The sequence below is a fragment of the Aythya fuligula genome, chromosome 3 (genome assembly GCF_009819795.1).
Source record: "Aythya fuligula isolate bAytFul2 chromosome 3, bAytFul2.pri, whole genome shotgun sequence".
Taxonomy (NCBI): Eukaryota; Metazoa; Chordata; class Aves; order Anseriformes; family Anatidae; genus Aythya; species Aythya fuligula.
Genome location: NC_045561.1, coordinates 26,622,807 through 26,640,720, shown reverse-complemented (window position 1 = coordinate 26,640,720; position 17,914 = coordinate 26,622,807). Strand labels below are relative to the sequence as shown.

The following is a 17,914-nucleotide window of genomic DNA, read 5'->3' as shown; positions in this document are numbered from 1 at the left end:
GTTCATTATTTATGTAAAATTATATTCTGCTCTACCAGATTCTCATAAGTCTGTCTGTCTTGAGATCGGATGAAGCACTTGAAGCTGACCAGCAGTTTCCTGATAATTATTTTAATCAACACCTGTAAATACACAGTATTTGAACTAGGAATCTATAATATTTATTTTTAGTTCTAGAACATGTGCTTTTAGACCACACATTTTCAACTGTTCTTAAGCATAAGAAGATAAAAGGTTTATCTGTTAAGATAAACCATCACATCAGAAATGTAGCAGGTAATCATAAAGAAAGTCTATCATTCCACCACTGACTAGGCAAAGCAGGAAGTACATATCAGGAATACCACAGATTCATCTTTGGAGATGAGCAAAGTCCTGAGAAACATGACCAAATATCTAAGCTAGCCTTGCTTGGGGGAGGGTGCTGGTGGGGAAGGGATTGAACAACATGACCTCCTAATGTCTATTCAGCTCTAAATTATTCTATGATCTTTATATTACTTCAGAGATGTAACTGAGGTAGTAAACAACTCAAAGAGGAAAAACAGAATAAAGAAATTTTCAAACTGAAATGAGTGTACAAGTAAAACTTCATCTTGACATGAACATTAAGAAGAAAGATTAGAACAAAACAATTTTTAGTCTCACCAGGAGGAAGAGTGCAAAAGGGTGCTTTATTGCTTCACTGAAAATTATACCAATATTTCTTTTAAAGAAGCAACCACTACCTTCATGCAAAACAAAGGAAGTCTATCCAAGTATTGTGAAGTCAGGATACCTAATAATAATATTTGTTCTGAGAATTAACTGACTTTTTTTTTTTGGCCACCATGCAGGCTTGATGTATTAGACTCCATTTATTTTTACTTAAATATGGTGTCTATGACCTATATTCTATGTGTATCAATTAATTGATCCAAAATCACACCTTGTATTTGTTTTTTTTTTTTTAATTTATTTTTATTATTTTTTTTTTATTTCTCTCCCTCATCAGAACTAATGAAAAAGATTCAGGATTATGGTTGAAGAAACACCTTTTTTATTCATTTCATATGTCTAACATAAAATCGACCTCTATTTATATGATGGTAATTCAACAGTAAAGCTTTTAAGTTATCATTATAGAAAGTTTTTTAGAAGCCTTGTAGATTATATCAATCAAGTGTGCTCACTTTTCTGTCTTAAAAAACAACAAAACACCTTAACAATGACAGCATAGAGCTTTCTGAACATTCAATATTTCAGGATTTTTGTTATTATTATTTTTAGGACCTGGTGTCATTAGCCCTGGGAGATGCTCCAACTACAAAACCTTTGTCAGATTTAAGCTCAAAAAATGCAAGTACTTTTTAGAGGCTAAATTATTAGCTACCAGAAAGCCACCACTTTCTGACCAAGAAAAAATATATATGTATTCTCACCGAAGTGTTTTAAGGACCCCACTGAGCATGACTTAGTAGTGCATTACACGGTCCCTTCAAAAATACTTAACTGCCATCTAGTGGCTGAGTAGCCCGACTTCTTTATAATATTCTCCAGGCTCTCTGAACGCTTCTTCCCTCATTTCTATTATTTCTACTTGCATTCCTTCAGGGCCTGAGAAATTTTGACATTAACAGAAGCCAGGGTTTTAATCATAAAGCTCAGCTACAGGTCATACAGGAGGAAGAACAGATAATCTCACAAACTATATTGGGGTCTCATCTCAGAGAATAGAATATCAGACACTCTTAGTCAATCACTTAATATAATAAAAGTTTAGTTCATTTATCTATTACCTGAATACAAAAAATACCACTTATTAGGCTTTCTATACAAGAAACCAAATCCTTAAATTGCAGCATGTTTAAGTTGAAAGTAAGTTCTAATTTCAAGAAGCAAAGAAATCTACATTAATAACATTGGAAACTTCCGCATAAAAACATTTAAAAGACAGAGTATATCTGATTTGTCTGGGAGGTTTAACAAAGGTTAGCCTCCCCCTTACTGCCCAAGTAAAACGTTTTGCACTTGTGCAGTTCCTATGACTCTAGCAGTAAAGTCTTCTGCCAGGTTTCCATCATTTCTTGCATCACAAAAACTTTGTTTCCTTTCTGTACATATTTGATAAGCCATTTGAGAGCCATGTCAAAAAAATGATAAAGGTTTAAAAAAAATTCTTGATTGTAGAATAATTTCCCCATTTCAGATAAATCTTACATTTACCTTCTTTACCTCACCTTATCTCTACACATTATCTATCAGTCTGAACTTTCAGTTATGAAAGTTTTGAGCAGCATGCATGTTTCCAAGACAAAGTTGAGCTATGACACTGTATAATAAAATGAAAAGTAAGCCCCAATCCATCCAACGTTTTGTAATTTCTAGACGGACACATTATGCATTTATGTTTAAGGATACACAAACTTTTTTTCCAGTATTACTACGTGTCAAAATTAGAACATTCCAAATGACATTAAGTAATAATAAATAAAACACAGGGAAAAGGGTTGTCGTCAAGGTGTAGTAGTTAGAAATATTCTACAGAAACACTCCAATAGTTAGAATTATAATATTTTCAAAGCAGAAAGTATATTCGACATTGCAAAAAGTGTCCTGTAATTTAAGGTTTTTAAAGCTAGAATTGTTTCCCTATGATATTGCTGGAAAGTGCACCAACAGACCATGCAGCATAAATCTGTCTTTAGTGCCTGAGAGCTGCCAAAATGTTGTCTGGTTGTTACTATTTGTTGAAGTACACGGCGTTCCAAAAGGCTTATTATTTTGGTTGAGGGATTATTTGTTGGTTGAAATGAGGTGAACCAAACCAAAATGAACAACTGAATTTAAAATGCTACAGGCATAATGTTTTTTTGATGGCAAAATTTTCCACTGTAAATATGCTTTAGATACTCAGTGTAAACTATCATATAACCAAACTACTAGAAATTGGATCAGTCTGGCAAAATCACATCTCCTGAGATAGGATTACAGAGACCAGTCATCTTCAATGGAATGATTAACAATTTGTTAAATCTGTATGCTGACCTTTAAATAAATGCAATCAGGGCTTTCTTTATAAATTTGTGTGATACTCAGAATAGGCACTCATTGCAAATGACCAAAAAAAAAAACACACAAACAAACAGAATTTTAAAATAATTAAGATAATAATATAAGAGAACAGGGAATTTAGATGACTGTCATCCAATTTGTAAGTTTTGTTTCTGTGATGTCCCACTAACAAGGCTTAGTTTGCACGTACTCATTTTACAGTTAGAAAAAGTTTTTTCTTTGTGTTACATCTCTACCACATAAAATAAAACAAACTAAACTTGAGTTAAAGTGTAGGGAAAATTGCAATGGTACCATAAAAGATCAGGGGTGTGACAGAGAAAAGAACTTGGCTCTTGCACAGAAGTACAGCTGCCAAATCGCAACATCAGGTTTGAAGCTCAAGTTTCTAAATGAGTTTCTCTTCTTCATTCACTAAAGAATTTAGGCCTAACCAAAATTTGTTTGTTCTGAGAAGACCTTGTAGACTTTGTTGCTCATTTTTGGCATTTCAAAACTAGGAGTTGAAATGGATGCCAGTTTCTCTTATTTTCCTCCTGCACTAAAAACAAGCACCCCCATGCACTTTTTTTTTTTTTTTTTTTTTTTTTTTTAAATTGTGACTTCTTAAAATTTGCCGTTGTTCAGTCAGAGATAGCTATCTTAAAACTTTAGGAAATTATACTGCAAAATATAAGGTTATGGTCATAAAGGTTACATCATAAAGGTAAGGAAATTGTCAGAATATACAAAAAACAGGCCCTTCCAATGGTGAGGAAGTGCAGAATCAATGGGGGGGGGGGGGGGGGGGGGGGAGGAGAGAGAGAGAAAGAGAGAGAGAGAAAGAAGAGTTTTAATTTAGAAGTATTTTTGCAATTTTTACTCAATGATTTATTATAAGCGAGATAATTTATCAGCATCATTTTACATTTGCATTTGTTTCTATGTCAATATTGACCATATCCAATTATTTTTATCTCATGTGGGCAAAGTCTTTTCCCAGGGAAGATTTATGGTACAAAGGAAGTCTATGAGTAACCTCAGTTGATCAGTATCAAATTTTACACTAGATCAACCCCTCTGTGTTATTACCTACTTGGCTAACTACAGCCAATGCTTGCTTTCTTCAGAAGGAAAACCTGTACACAAACTAGATGAAGAATACAAGAAACCTCTTTAGTCTTAAGTAGAGACATTTCATAGTGTTTCATCACTTTTTAAAAAGTACAAATCACACCAAGAATAAACTGACTGAAGTTCATCTACAAGCAATGAAAGAAAAGTTATTTTTACCATTCTACTTTGTAGATTTTATATATATATATATATATAAATTTATATAGATAGATAGATACACTCAACTGTTATGAACTGCTTAATTGTATCCACTGAGAGTTTCTCACATTAAGTAACTTCCACTCTGATTTTCAACGGAAACCAGAATGAAGACATAGTAAAGCAAAAGCTTGAAACGATGTTTTGTCAATGAGGTGATCATGCTTACAAAGCATTTATTGCTGCTCTTCATTGATGAATAATAGTACAGAATGGAACAAGTTCACATTATTGCTGTAAAAGACAAACATTAAGCAAGATGGATGGGGATCTCTAACATCAGCAAATACAATTCATTCATCAGTCAACATGATAGGTTAAAGACAGAAGAAACACCAAACAAATGTTATTTGTTTAGGCAACCAAGCGGTGTTCTAGTGCTGCTGATTAAACTTAATTCTAATAGCAAGAGAATTAAATCTTTAGGGGAAGTATCAAAGTAGTCATAAATATTTTCATTAAATTTCCAGTAAAAAAAAAATAATTTTATGATAGTGAATTAAAATTCTAGATATGGATAAAATATGCTTTTATGTGCAATGTCTTTCTGGATATATATGAGTAAGCTTTAAAAAAAAGCCAAAAATATTGCTAGTGAAAAGTAGTAAAATACTGAAGTAAAATAAAAAATGCATGGGACAAATATTTTACAATTTACACTTAAGATACTGCTATGCAGAATAATTTTATGATATAAGTTTAAATAATAAAAAAAATCTAGTCTTTAAATGTTCTTAATTATGGAGATTAGAAAACTTAGGTAACTGACTAGAACTCTTGACATGTTGTTGGTAAGACAAAAACATGCAGGTAATATACCTCCTTCCCCCATCCATGTTCATAAAATCCCTGCTTGAACCTGAACTGCATTTGCAAGTCTAACAATCAAGAGAGTACATTTCACTAGGCATTTCTTATTTTCTTCCTCCAAAACAAAAGCAATGATCATTTTTATAAAATACTCAATGCAGCAATGCTTGAGGCATCCAGTCATTAGCGTAAAAGAAGAGGGTTGGGCGAAAAACGGTCAGCCCTAACCCTCCCTGAAAAAAAAATCTCTGCCACCATTACTCACACAATCTTCAGTAGAAGATCTGTTTATATTAGATAATCACTATTTCTTGGCAATACCATCAGACCTCTGGAACCAAGCATTACTTCTGAATGAACAATAACATCTCACAAGAATCATCTTAGGTAGGCAAGTACCTTGAATCTCTGCATCTAGATACACTATCGAGCATGTGAGTATTCTGAAATAAAAATTTAGATTTAAAGAACGTTTCTGAATGTTCACATTCTGAAAATTAATTACATAAATAAGAGCTATTGCATAAGTGTCTGTAGTATGTCTTTTCCATTTTTTTTTGTTTACAGAATGCTAGATAGAACACTTCTGTCAAGATCTTACCTGTACCTGCTGAACATCTTCTACAAATTGTTTTTCTGTTTCTAGTACAGTAGATTTCAACGCTGAATCTGAAAAAAAAAAAAGTATAGCTTTTACAATATACATAGATTCCATTGATCCTTCAAAATACATATTAAGAATTTAATGAAAATAAGATAGAACTAAAAAGAAGACTGTTAAATCTCCCACTTCCCAAGTTATGCATCTAAAGTTAATTAAGCAGGTTGTATATATAAATAAAGCCAGTCTGATCTCAACATGCAATGTATTTATTAAGACTCTACAATAAACGGCATAGTCTTAGAAGCCTACCACAAATCTTCAAAGAACTCCTTTAATTGTCAAAATTTCTGTTTCAAAGAAAAATAGTTACTTATGTCTCTATTATTTTTATCCAACAAAAAGTTAAGTAATAGTTCTCATGCTTATTCTTCTCATCCAACCTCATTAAGATGTATCTGTGTCCTTAAGATCTGCAGATTGTATCTGTTCATAAAAGGTTACTAGAACCCATAAACAGGCTGACTACTGTTGGCAGATAAGTTGTCTTTTTGACATCCTCCACAGGCCCTCCTTAGTTCTACTATAAAATTTGAGATGGCCACTAGGAAACAGACAATGATACAGATCTAAACTCACATTTTAAAAATTGTTTGAAAGACAGTTGACCTTACTAGACTAAATACCTTTTGAGAAATCTCAATTTCATCCCAATGATATTAGTCCCCCTCTCTGGCATCTTAGCAGTATGAAGATAGTCTGGGACTGTACACTTATTGTGAAACTGTACAGTCATAGCTTCCCAGAACTGGAGGCATTCAAGCTGAGGATATAAAACTAATTCTTCACCTTTTGAGTCTATGGTCCTCTCATTTGTGTAAAGAAACAGCATTAACAGCATTAATTTGACTTTCAATGTAAATTAGTATTGTGGTCAAAATTCTGAAAGACGGCAGTACTTCATTCCAATAGCACCTTTTTCTATTATTTTCTACTTCAGAATAACTCATAAGAGTCCTAATAAATATCTAAGAATTTCTCCATTTAATTACTCTTTAGACAGTATACTTGAACAGTTATGGTTTTAAACAGAACCACAGATCTCCAGGCAATAAAAAATAAAATGTGGGACTAAAAACTTTTATCTGTGCTCCCCCTTTCTCCCCCCCCTTCTCGAAAACAGGCAAAACATAAAACTCCCCCAAACTGAATTTCATTTCTTAGTTTAGAATAATTATCTAGGTTTTGTCTAACTATTAGTCTTTGAAATCTCAATTTTAATAAAAAACGCAACTAAACCTAACTATAAAAAGTTACATTAAAACCTTGATTGTGCAAATATTTATTTCACTGAGAAGCATGTGCTGTTTATCTGTGCTTTGCTTGTGCAGTGATGCATTTTGATTACCTACTGAATGAAGGAAATCACAAATTCTGTGCTGAAAATGACACAAGCATATAACAACCCAATACACATTCAGGATTCTCAAGTTTTTTTTTTATAAGTTACTGCAAAGAATAACAAAGATATCTTTTTTAATGTATTTTGAAAGAGTGTCTTGTAGTTAAGACACAGGGCTGTGAATTAAGATAAGTTTTTTATTTTATGCTTTTTGCAGGTTTAAAAAAAAAAAAAACCTACCCTATCTGTTCTTTAGTTTCCTTGTTTTTAGGAATAATTTTGAGGAAGGAATAAACAAGGAATAAATCCCTTGTTTTAGGACATAATTAGTAAAGGGGGGGGGGGGACGGGACACAGCAGCTACACTGTGAAAAGTTCTCTAACCAGCTTAGTAGCTGCTGCTAATTATGTGGATTATGCCTCCAATTAGTCATAGTGTACTTTTGTACACATCACAAGAAGAGAAATTTCTTAATACCTTCCCAGAGAAGGTCTCATGCATCCTTCTTAGGGTACCACTAAATAGCAGGCAAATCTGATGACTATTTGCATGGGAACAGTTTTGATCAAAAAACTCCACATACCTAATTCCTATACATTTGGCCTCCTCACAGCTTTCTGACAATCCCTTCTGTTGGGAGGTGAGGTGTGTAAGCAGGAAGTGTCATTGCCAGAGGCTACCACTTGAATACTAACAACTTTTATTTATTTACCCTTTTTGTTTACTAAAACAACATTTCAAGTCTTATGTGGCAGAATTTTCCCAATTATAGAAGGCTGGATGAGGATAGGCAGTCATTAACTAGAAATAACCCATCACGTCCCACTTTGACATGTTTTGATTATGGATAAATCATGCCTTGTTGCTGACTTTTACATAACTCCATTTACTGAAGCAAATTTAGGATGATACCAGCAAATTGGTCGCTCAAGTCTCAGGGCTACTAAAACCAAAACGATTGTCTCCTCTTAAGGAAGGGAGTTTTAACATTTTCAAAATAAGGAACTGTCAGATACTTGTTTTACAAATTATTTGGAAGAAGAGAACTTCCTTGGCTAACCATACCTTGACAGATTTCCAAACCCAGGAAAACAGGCTTTGGATCATCAGATAGAAAATTAGCAGTTTACATGTATATACCACTACATTTAGTTCATGATATCAACAGATTTTGTCCAAAAACTTCTCTGAATCCAGAACAATATTTTTGGTAGAAGTATTTGCTGACTGAACCCAAAGTTATATTAGATAATTACAAACTTCATTTTTTAAATAAAACAAACAAACAAAAAAAACCCTGATCACTCTAACAGCCTCTTGAACCTAACAATGCTCCATAGGATGCAGCACAGCAAAGCTATTAAATATGTACTATATGAAACCAAAGCTATTTAATATATATGAAACAGTGATACTTCGCTTGTTTAGGAACAAATTACCTAGCACCCTGCAGAATTTCCTCTTGTCTTACGTAAAATTTGAAGACCTAGTATTGCTGTCCTGCTGATGATAGCAATAAAAAGAAAGACTAATATGTATAAATATCCTGCTATATTCCTCTCTGGATAAATACTTTTGGTCTAAAATGCAAGTTTTTGCTTTTAAATTCTAATGTTAATATTGTACATGTTTAACCATACAGCAAAAACAATACATATCATAAAATGTATGCAGAGTAGCTATATTAATTTAAATCCTTAAATAATTGTTGCCCTCTCCATGTTTCAAAGGCCACCTATACATAAAACAATTTAATTACAAATCATGAGGAAGATATGAATCCTTTAGTATTCACATGAAATATCGCTCACCTTTAGGTTCTTCCACATGGCAAGCATGCAAACAAACAAAAAGTTTAATTATTTATCTACCCGAATTGTATTCAGAACATTTTTTTTTTCCTTTTCTACACTGCAAATTCACACCAACAAATAAAGTGTCAGTAATATTTTTTTATTATTATTTTTAAGTCAACACCCCAAGTAAATTTTGAGAACTATTTATGTTCCATTTAGAAGTGGTAAAATACACTATTTTCCCTTTTACTTCTAATTCAATTTTCTTAATATTTGCAGTTTTTGAGAGGGTCATAACTAAGGAAAAAAATAGATATTATGTACATGTAGTAGGAACAATATTAAATAGAACAAGATTAGACGGAAACAAAGTATAAGATGAATAGATTTAATTATTCCTTGTGATTGAAGTACTCTTCCAAATAGTACTTCAGTAAAGTAAAAATAGTAAAAGAAAAAATGTATTTTTATTATTATTATTATTTATTTATTTTACAAAAAAGTGTTAAAAATGTATTTCAAAACATTAAATCTATGCTCATCTAGAAATTAGAAACAACAAACTCGTTTACTTGCTGTCATGACAAAACCTCAAAGTAATATAATGAAAAAAAACCAAACATTTTCTCTTTTGTCTTTCAAGTGCAGGGTCTGTTCACAGAAACTGTGATCACACATCCATTAGGTAAATCTCCAAGAAACACAATCTTCCTTCTTAGAGTACCTGGCAATGAATTTAGTTACCACATATGTCCACACTCATTAAATACTACATAAAATCGTTATGATCGTTAGTCAAAAATTGGACTATTGAAGTAGTGCAGTTGTTGGAGTGTTCTACACTCTTAATTGCATCAGTGATATGCAGAAATATTTCCTTGACCACAAAGCCACTGCATAAACAGAATAATATAGCAATGTTGCATTTTTGTTGGCACCACTTATCTTGCTTGTGAGCACTGGAATAAGTGATACCAGTAAGAGAAGTGTTGCCATGACAAATGATGTCCATGCAAGGAACACTTTGCTTGTGTTCCAGAGGAAGTGGTAGAGAAGTCCCAAAGAGAAGGAAATCTGAAATTAACTCCACCCAAAGGCTACAAGCACAATAAAGAGATTTGTTGAAATAATGACTTAATTCTTCAAATTTAAGCAATGAAAAAAAAGGAGTGGTAGGAAATGGAAAAATTGAAAATACCCAGTGGCTCTCCATAGAGGTCATGGGAGATTGAAAGTGATGAGAGCCATTGAATACTAATGCAAAACTAAACCTTTAAAAACCTGCGGTATTTGCCCATCAACACTAGTAACAGAAAACAGGTTTAAAATTCTCTTCTAAATTTCTTCGTAAGCTACAAGAGGGTTTTTCGTTTTGTTCAATTCTCAACTGGACAAAAGCTTTTTGAGTATGCTGAAGATTTCAGAATTTGGCTGTTAGAATAACCTCATGAAAATTTAAGACAAACTGTTTTTTTTAAACAAGACCTCAGTTTATTTTTCAGACACACTATTCCTACCTCTCTGTCAGCAGAGGACTGCTGAATCCACGAAGGAATAACTTACACCACTCTAATAATTTTCAATATAACACCAGTGGGCTTCTGAAGTTTTCCATATTTTTAAGAATAGAAAAGTACCCATATTTCATGGCTCTGAAGGAATATAAAATTGGAAAAGAACAGAGGTCAAAATATCTGGTAAAATCCATTAGTCAGCAGATGCCAGATGCACATCTTGATTGTCAACAAGAGGCATATATTTTTGCTGAATATTTTATTAGATTTATACCAGCTAACAGTATTTCTGATGCTAATACACGATCTTTAAAATCAGGTATGTCTTACAAGTTAAGATATTAAGGCCTTATCTTGGATTCTAAAAGGCAGAAGCTCACTCCCCCTGCCATACATATATCTTGTCTGCATCCAAGAATATACCTGTTTCCGTAATTTTGAGTCCTTGTTCTTCATCTGGTGGTTTGGGTGGGGGCCACACAGATGGAATTCTCCTTGGAAAGCTTCCTTCAGCGTAATCTGATGAATGCGTGGGTTGGCTAACTGCAGCCCAAGTATAGAGCTGGTCTTGCTATGGTTATAAAAAGAGGGAGATGAAAAATATGGTTAAGAAGTTCATATATGAAGACATTTTCAAAATATCAAAGCTTTTGTTTCCAACACAAATAGTTCATTATACACCCCTATATCAAGGCAGGCTTCTTTATATACTCTTCATCTTCTTACAAAGACTTTGCATAAACCTGCGTTAAAAGAACTGAATGTTCTGATTTTGAAATGATCTCTATTAACAATAGAGAAACGAAATTTTTACTTATCTGCAGCACAATGAGAGGCTAGAATACAGTTCTGCATTTCTTGAACATGTGAAGAACTCTGACATCTCTCCTTTTTCAGAGAGATAAGTTTCTGTCCATCACAACTGTACTACTTTACATAGGACTAGTTCACAGTTTAAAGAGAAAAAAAAAATATTTCAGTCCATACTCTATACTGTTTTATATTAAATGTGCAAACCAGAAAAGAAGCAGGACTATTCCTAGAAACATTTCAGCATAAATTGAACGGAGATATTTATTCTTTAAATCTCTGTTAATTTTTGTCATTTACATTTCCATATTCATAGAGAGACAGCTAAGAAGGTGCGATGGCTTTTTTTGGAAAAAGAAAAAATTATTCTCAATCCTCTAGGAGAAGATCAAAATATATCTTTGTTTTTCAATAGCTTTGAATTTAATCTGCTTTGTAAAAGTAGGAGACATCCAGACTGTCTGATGCAAGGCACAGCAAACAGTTACTTATGCTTTAAACCAGAAGAAAGTTTAGCTGACCACAGTTCAAGCAGTTTTTGTTGCAACTCTCAGTATGCACACCAACACGCACAGCTTGTGATTAAACCTTTTTAATACTGTAAACTCTACAAAAAACATCCACAACAAGATCATGAATGTCCTAATATTTGGCCTGGAAACATGCAAAATACTATAGTACAAAACTGAAAAAATCAAGTCACAGGATAAAAACAGTCATATCATGCAGTACTATCTTCTTACAAAGATCACATTTATGATCCCTCATTCACACTTTTGTCTAAGTAAAATATTGGTAATATACATTTGTTTTGCTGCATTCTTCATTTTTAAGATTTAAAACTTTTGATTATTTCTCCTTTACCCAGATCCTAAACAAGTACTGAAGATATTCGGGGAAAATAAAAAAAAAACATTTAATACTTCTGGGGATAATATCTACTTCGTATGACTAAGCTTCTACTTGCCTAAACATAAGTTGTGATAAGAGTGGTAAAACCTTATTCTATTAAGGACAACTTCCTTAGAATGAGCAAATGCTGGTTATAAAGGAAAATGGTCTGGTTTATAGACTGCTGCAAATAGGGTGAAAAGGAAGCTTATTACATGTATGTCTTTCCAGTATTAAAAAACACAGTAAAAATTCAGACAAACAGACCTTCAATTAAAGCAAATGAATAAAAAGCTTAATACAAAACCACATCAGGTTGTTTACTTAGCCATGAATGCCATTTATTTATTTTTTTCTGCACAATCAAAATCCCAACAAGGGTAAAATAATCAGTAACAAACCAGAACAAAATATTGTTGCCTATTACATCGCTCAGAGTTGTAAGACATACATGGTCCAAGGAACACAGAACAGCAGAGGGTTACTTGGGTAAGCATAGTCAACTTTCAATGGGGATTACCTGTAGGGTCACAGAGCTATAAAACAGAAAATGACAGACTGTAGATGATACTGACATAACATAAACAAGGAAGACAATTAAACTACTCCTAGACATATTTCAGCATGCCAGTTCTTCAAAAATATAGCATAATCATTCAGCAAATAAGTTTTGAAGTATGATTAGTCTACTTGAATTAAGATGTGTTAAAAGTCATGGTAGGTCTCAGAGCTATGGTACAGATGGGATGCATTAGCAGGGTAATAAAACATGAAGTACCTATGTTCCTGCTGATAAAATTTATGTCATATAACTATGAACAGTTAAGACATCACACAACTTCATCACAGACTCCCCTAAACTGGCATATTTGTGAGTATAGAAAATCATTTATTATTTTGTTATTTTTATGGTTTTGGATTTTTTTTTTTTTTTTTTTTTTAATTTTCTGTTTGACATAGAGAAGGACAGGAAGTAGAATTGTAACATAACAGACGTTTACAGAGGAAAATCTAAACTTGCAAAAATGCCTTGAATGGGCATACATTACAGACAAAATGCATCAGTGTTCAACATATTAACAAAGCGTTTAACATCAGCTAAATTCTGGTTACTTTCAAACTTATAAACAGAATTTCAAATATGAAAAGCCCTCATGACAGAAAGGCAGTCTGAAGGTCCAGACTTTGAATTGATAGTCAATAAACTGCACTTAAAATGGGAAAAGATTAACCCTATCTCCACTTCTGCGTCCTTTAAGAGATGAATCATTTGAATGTCCTAATATTTGAGACACTGTCCAAAATTTCTTTGCCTTTTGTCTTTAATTCCTTGACAGTTAATGTAATGGACCCATCATGTTTCTCCTTCTCCAAAATTGATAATGCCATAAATTTGCATGATTATTAGAACATTTTGAGAAAGTCCTTTAACATAATAGAATTAGCTGCATATAGCCTATTCAAGCAAAATAAATAAATAATAAAAAAAATCCAAATAAAAACCAGACAGATTTGCTTTTGCCATTAATATTTTTTTTTACTGCAAGGATCCATGAACTTCCACCTCCAACATTTTTCCTTTGGTACTTTCATTTTAGAAGCAGTTTTTACTAGATATCATAAGTACAGCCAATGAATTCTCTTACCGTAATCAAGCTTTGAATGCATCTGGAATTTCCACTTCATCTTGCTCAGACTCCGCTATCTAGGATAAAGCACTGCTTTGGGATGAAAAATAATAAGAATTCCTCTACTGAGCGATCCCAATCTTATTTATTTGGACTAATTTCTGGGCAGACGTTGAAAGCTTAAAGCTGTCTGAGTCCAGTGCACTAAATGTGATATCAAGAAGAGAGTTCTTGTTTCCACATAACCTTACACAGCACTTTCCACTGGTTCTTAAAACTGCAGAGCATTTGCACATGGGTGAGGCAAATTGCCTGCAGGATCTGATGATATACAATCAATAGACATTTAACCGCTTATAGATGCTAGTGTTGAGAACAAAGATACACACCATCAGATCTGTAGTTTAACTCACTCTCTTCCCAGCCAGATGTCACCAGGCACAAAGTACGTCTTTTTGTAATAAACTTTAATTCTTGGGTACCATAACACTACATTTGAGGTACAAAATATATTAAATATTAATTACTTTCCTTCACTGCATGAGCTAAAGATATGCTTACTCTCCTACTAATCTTTAAAGACAGAAGCCAATGGTGTGAGCTACTGGAAGTAAGGGCCTCTCATAAATGACATGAAGAAAGACACTGGTGGACCCAGAAGAGAAGACCTACAGCAAACATCAGAAGGCATAGTGGTGGTGCTTGAGCTTTCAGGGAAGGGACCACACCAATTTTTCACACTAAGAAACCGGATTTTCTTCCTGTGTCAAAGACTGAATTCAAAATTATCACATTTACCACATAGGAATATGATGCACAAACTTGTATCCATGCTTCTGGCAGCAGTATTGCTCCTGTAGACGTGCAGATTATACAACCTTCTGTTCAATGCCACCTTGGTTTTTAAATCAACTGTATCTTCTTCCAGTTCGATGTACAAAAATACCCATTGTGAGAAACGGTTGAGAGGTACAAAAACTGGATATGAAACAGCAAAGAACAAATATAGGGCTACCCAAACATGTTACAAAAGCATAAATTAGAAATAAAAAAAAAAAAAAAAAAAATCTGATCAGGGGTATTTTGAAAATTCTCAAGAAAAAGAAAAATACTTGAAGCCAGATCATATGTGGTGAGATGGGAAAAGGCGGGGCAGTTTCAAAGGCATACTGCTACCAGGAATAGCATCTGCACTTCAGCTCAGAAAAGCAGCAGATGGCAGAAACACATTAACAGTACCTCCAACCTTTCTTATACTAGAGTGAATTGGTACTAACTTCCCTGGTGGCTCCCGTGTTAGGGCCTGGTTCCATCATGGATTATCTCTCAGACCATTTAATTTCAAATAAAAAAACTAATGCAATTTTTCACTAGAACCCCAAGCATTCACAGTTATCCTAAAAAGGGGAGGACAGAAATGACTGACATGTCAGCAGACCTGTATAAATGGGCCAGGAGTAAACACAGGGTGATAGTTACAAGAAGGTTCCTACTAATTAAATCAATCTGTATCTGAATGTACTTCTTATAGGAAGAGCTAGGATAGTGGGGAGGGGAAAAAGCATAGCTGCCTTTGAGGTGGAACTAGATAAACATATAGAAGAATTCAATTTTATGAGACTTGAGATAAGTGGGTGGGGGGCAGAGTCCATGACCTGGAAGGTGTTTTCCAGCCTAAGAACTCCAAGGAGCTTGTTCCACAGATATGCAACAATGTGTGTAATTTAGACTGTACTACATTAGTTCATGCAGATGGAATTAATTTTTTTCAATGCAGGAAGTTTAATCATTCCAATATACTAAGTATATAAATTCTAAAACGAAAGCAAATTGCACGTTCCCACTGCATGCAAGTAGTTAATTGGACAGGCAAGGTTTTTGTTTGAGAAATTAGAGTCAGCCTACCTCAAAATGCTCTTATCAGCAGGAGACTGCTTTATTTTTAGCAGCTTTTAAAATAAGGAAATCAATACTGTCAAGAACGGGAAAAGTGGTTTACTTTTTGAGTAGAGGTTCTGTAGCAAGGCTCTATCTGACCATTGCCAGGTAAAGAGCAGTATTAAGCACTGCTCTCAGTTCTGCTACCTTTGGCTGCACTAGTGAGCACAAATGCCTTACAAGGCTGAAAAAAAATCACCAAATCAGTCAGAATACTGTAACATATCTATGAAGTAGCATTGTAAATTCATAAACTAAATTTGATGACTAAGCATTATACTTTTTTCTTCTTTTTAGAAAACAGGTGCTTCTATACTGCACTTTAAAATACCTCCCAGTTTCCTAAAGTCATGAAATGCTTCTTTCCCATGATAACTCAGAAATGACTCCTCTCCAAAAGAAAAACTGATGCCATCAAACTTCCCCTGGACACAATAATGAAACATCAGTGATGAGGGAGGCCAATAGAGCTAACATACACCAGCAGTGACAGCTGTCATGGGAAAGAAAATCAGAAACTTAAGTTTCACATTTCTTATGTGAAAGAATTTCACTTATAAGAATTCTATTCTTATCCAGTTCCAGAATTATTGTCTCAGCCTTCCTGTTCCCCAATAACTTTCGGATTTAATATAGCTGAAAACATTGAGCTGGTGAACTTAACTGATTCTCCCACTTTCCTTGGAAGAGAGAACAGTGACTAACAGTGCACAATGAAACAGAACCCGAAGATCTAATCTCTTTACCCATGGGATTCAAACTTCTGTGTAGAAGACCACACATCCCAGGACCTCTAGATTATCAACTTAAACCATCTAACAGTACTTCATTCACTCTTTTCAGAAATTGTAAGTTTAGGCAAGAAGCTTCCCCATCAGGAGTTAATTTCACCTAAATTAACACTGTTCTGCAGTACGCTTGGATTCTGTCATATTTTAATTTTCCAAAGGAAGCTGTTTCATTGTAAAATTCCTTTCACCTCAATTCTATTTGAAAAGGTAATTACTACTGCTTTAAAAACTTTCTCTTGAAATGACATGCAAAATGCAAAAATTCAGCTGTCACTGTATTCACAACTCGAAGCTAGAAATGATGGCCATCACTCCATCTTTTAAGTGAACTACTGTACAGAAAGTCAAAAAATATAAACATCTCTGGATTTGACAGGGTGACCATCACCTTCATCTTACACATGATGATTCTGAAAATTCTGAATGCGTGGTATAAGCTTAATATCCAGCACGTGCCTCTTGAAGCAGCTTTTCAGAATAACAAGCATGTAAGCAAAGCTCTTTTCCAGAGAATGAAAGAAAAAAAAAAAATGAACAAAAAAACCAACCACCTAGCAACATCCTACATATACAATACCACCATTGTTAGTGGATATGGTAGCATCACCACAAGTAACTGAAACATAGAAAGGACAAAAAAAAAAAAATAAAAAAAGGCTAGAAGTCTATGAGACCAGATGTAACAACTATAAAATAAATATGCAATTAAAATTTAAAAAAAGGAAGTAAGGAAGCAGCATAATAGGAATACTTCAGCCCAGTGAACATCCAACTGTTTTCATTTTACTACTCTTAGGAACAATCAGAGTTGCTTACCACAAAAGAAAAAGCATCACAAAGTATGACTGGGCAATGGAAAAGGAAGAGGAGACATGAGGAGTTTAATTCAGCCAAACTCAACTGCCATGGTAACTACATGACAAACAGATTAAGGCAACTTATTCACAAAGTATTTTCTCTGCACTATTCCACAATTTTGCCTTGTTTACTTAAAAGTCTTATTCACTACTAACCCCCAATACACTGCTATGACAAATATCATAAGATAGGACTACATTTAATCTAATACATTTAATTCCTGAAGCACTTTAAGTATGCTTGAAGAAATGCTGCTTTGGTGCCAGTTTTGTGTGGAAGAGAAGTTCTCCTTGCTGAAGTTGATTCTTGTGACAGTTGCTCCTTGGAAACTGATCGATGGTGTTTTGGCTTTCTGACTTCTGAGAAAGGGGTTTGCCTATAATCTGCTCAACTACTAATTTTCAGATCGGCATAAACAGTGTTAGTAAGAACATTAAGAAAAAGCTCCATGTCACTAAGCCCTCTTCCAGCTGACCTGCAAAGTCCCAACATCTGCTACTACTCAG

At 33.9% G+C, this 17,914-nt stretch overlaps 1 protein-coding gene across 4 annotated transcripts in view; it reads right to left on the bottom strand.

The window, feature by feature from the left end:
• FMN2 (formin 2) overlaps window positions 1–17,914 on the bottom strand; it is a 154,788-nt gene that overhangs the window by 112,037 nt on the left and 24,837 nt on the right. For 2 of the 4 annotated variants that reach the window (XM_032185814.1, XM_032185816.1), the window contains exons 3-5: window positions 10,916–11,063; window positions 8,994–9,002; window positions 5,780–5,847 (exon numbers count right to left, since the gene is read on the bottom strand). In XM_032185814.1, coding sequence (XP_032041705.1) covers window positions 5,780–5,847; window positions 8,994–9,002; window positions 10,916–11,063 — 225 coding nt within the window. The remainder of the gene's footprint in view (window positions 1–5,779; window positions 5,848–8,993; window positions 9,003–10,915; window positions 11,064–17,914) is intronic. The other 2 variants (XM_032185815.1, XM_032185817.1) reach the window with 1 other exon arrangement.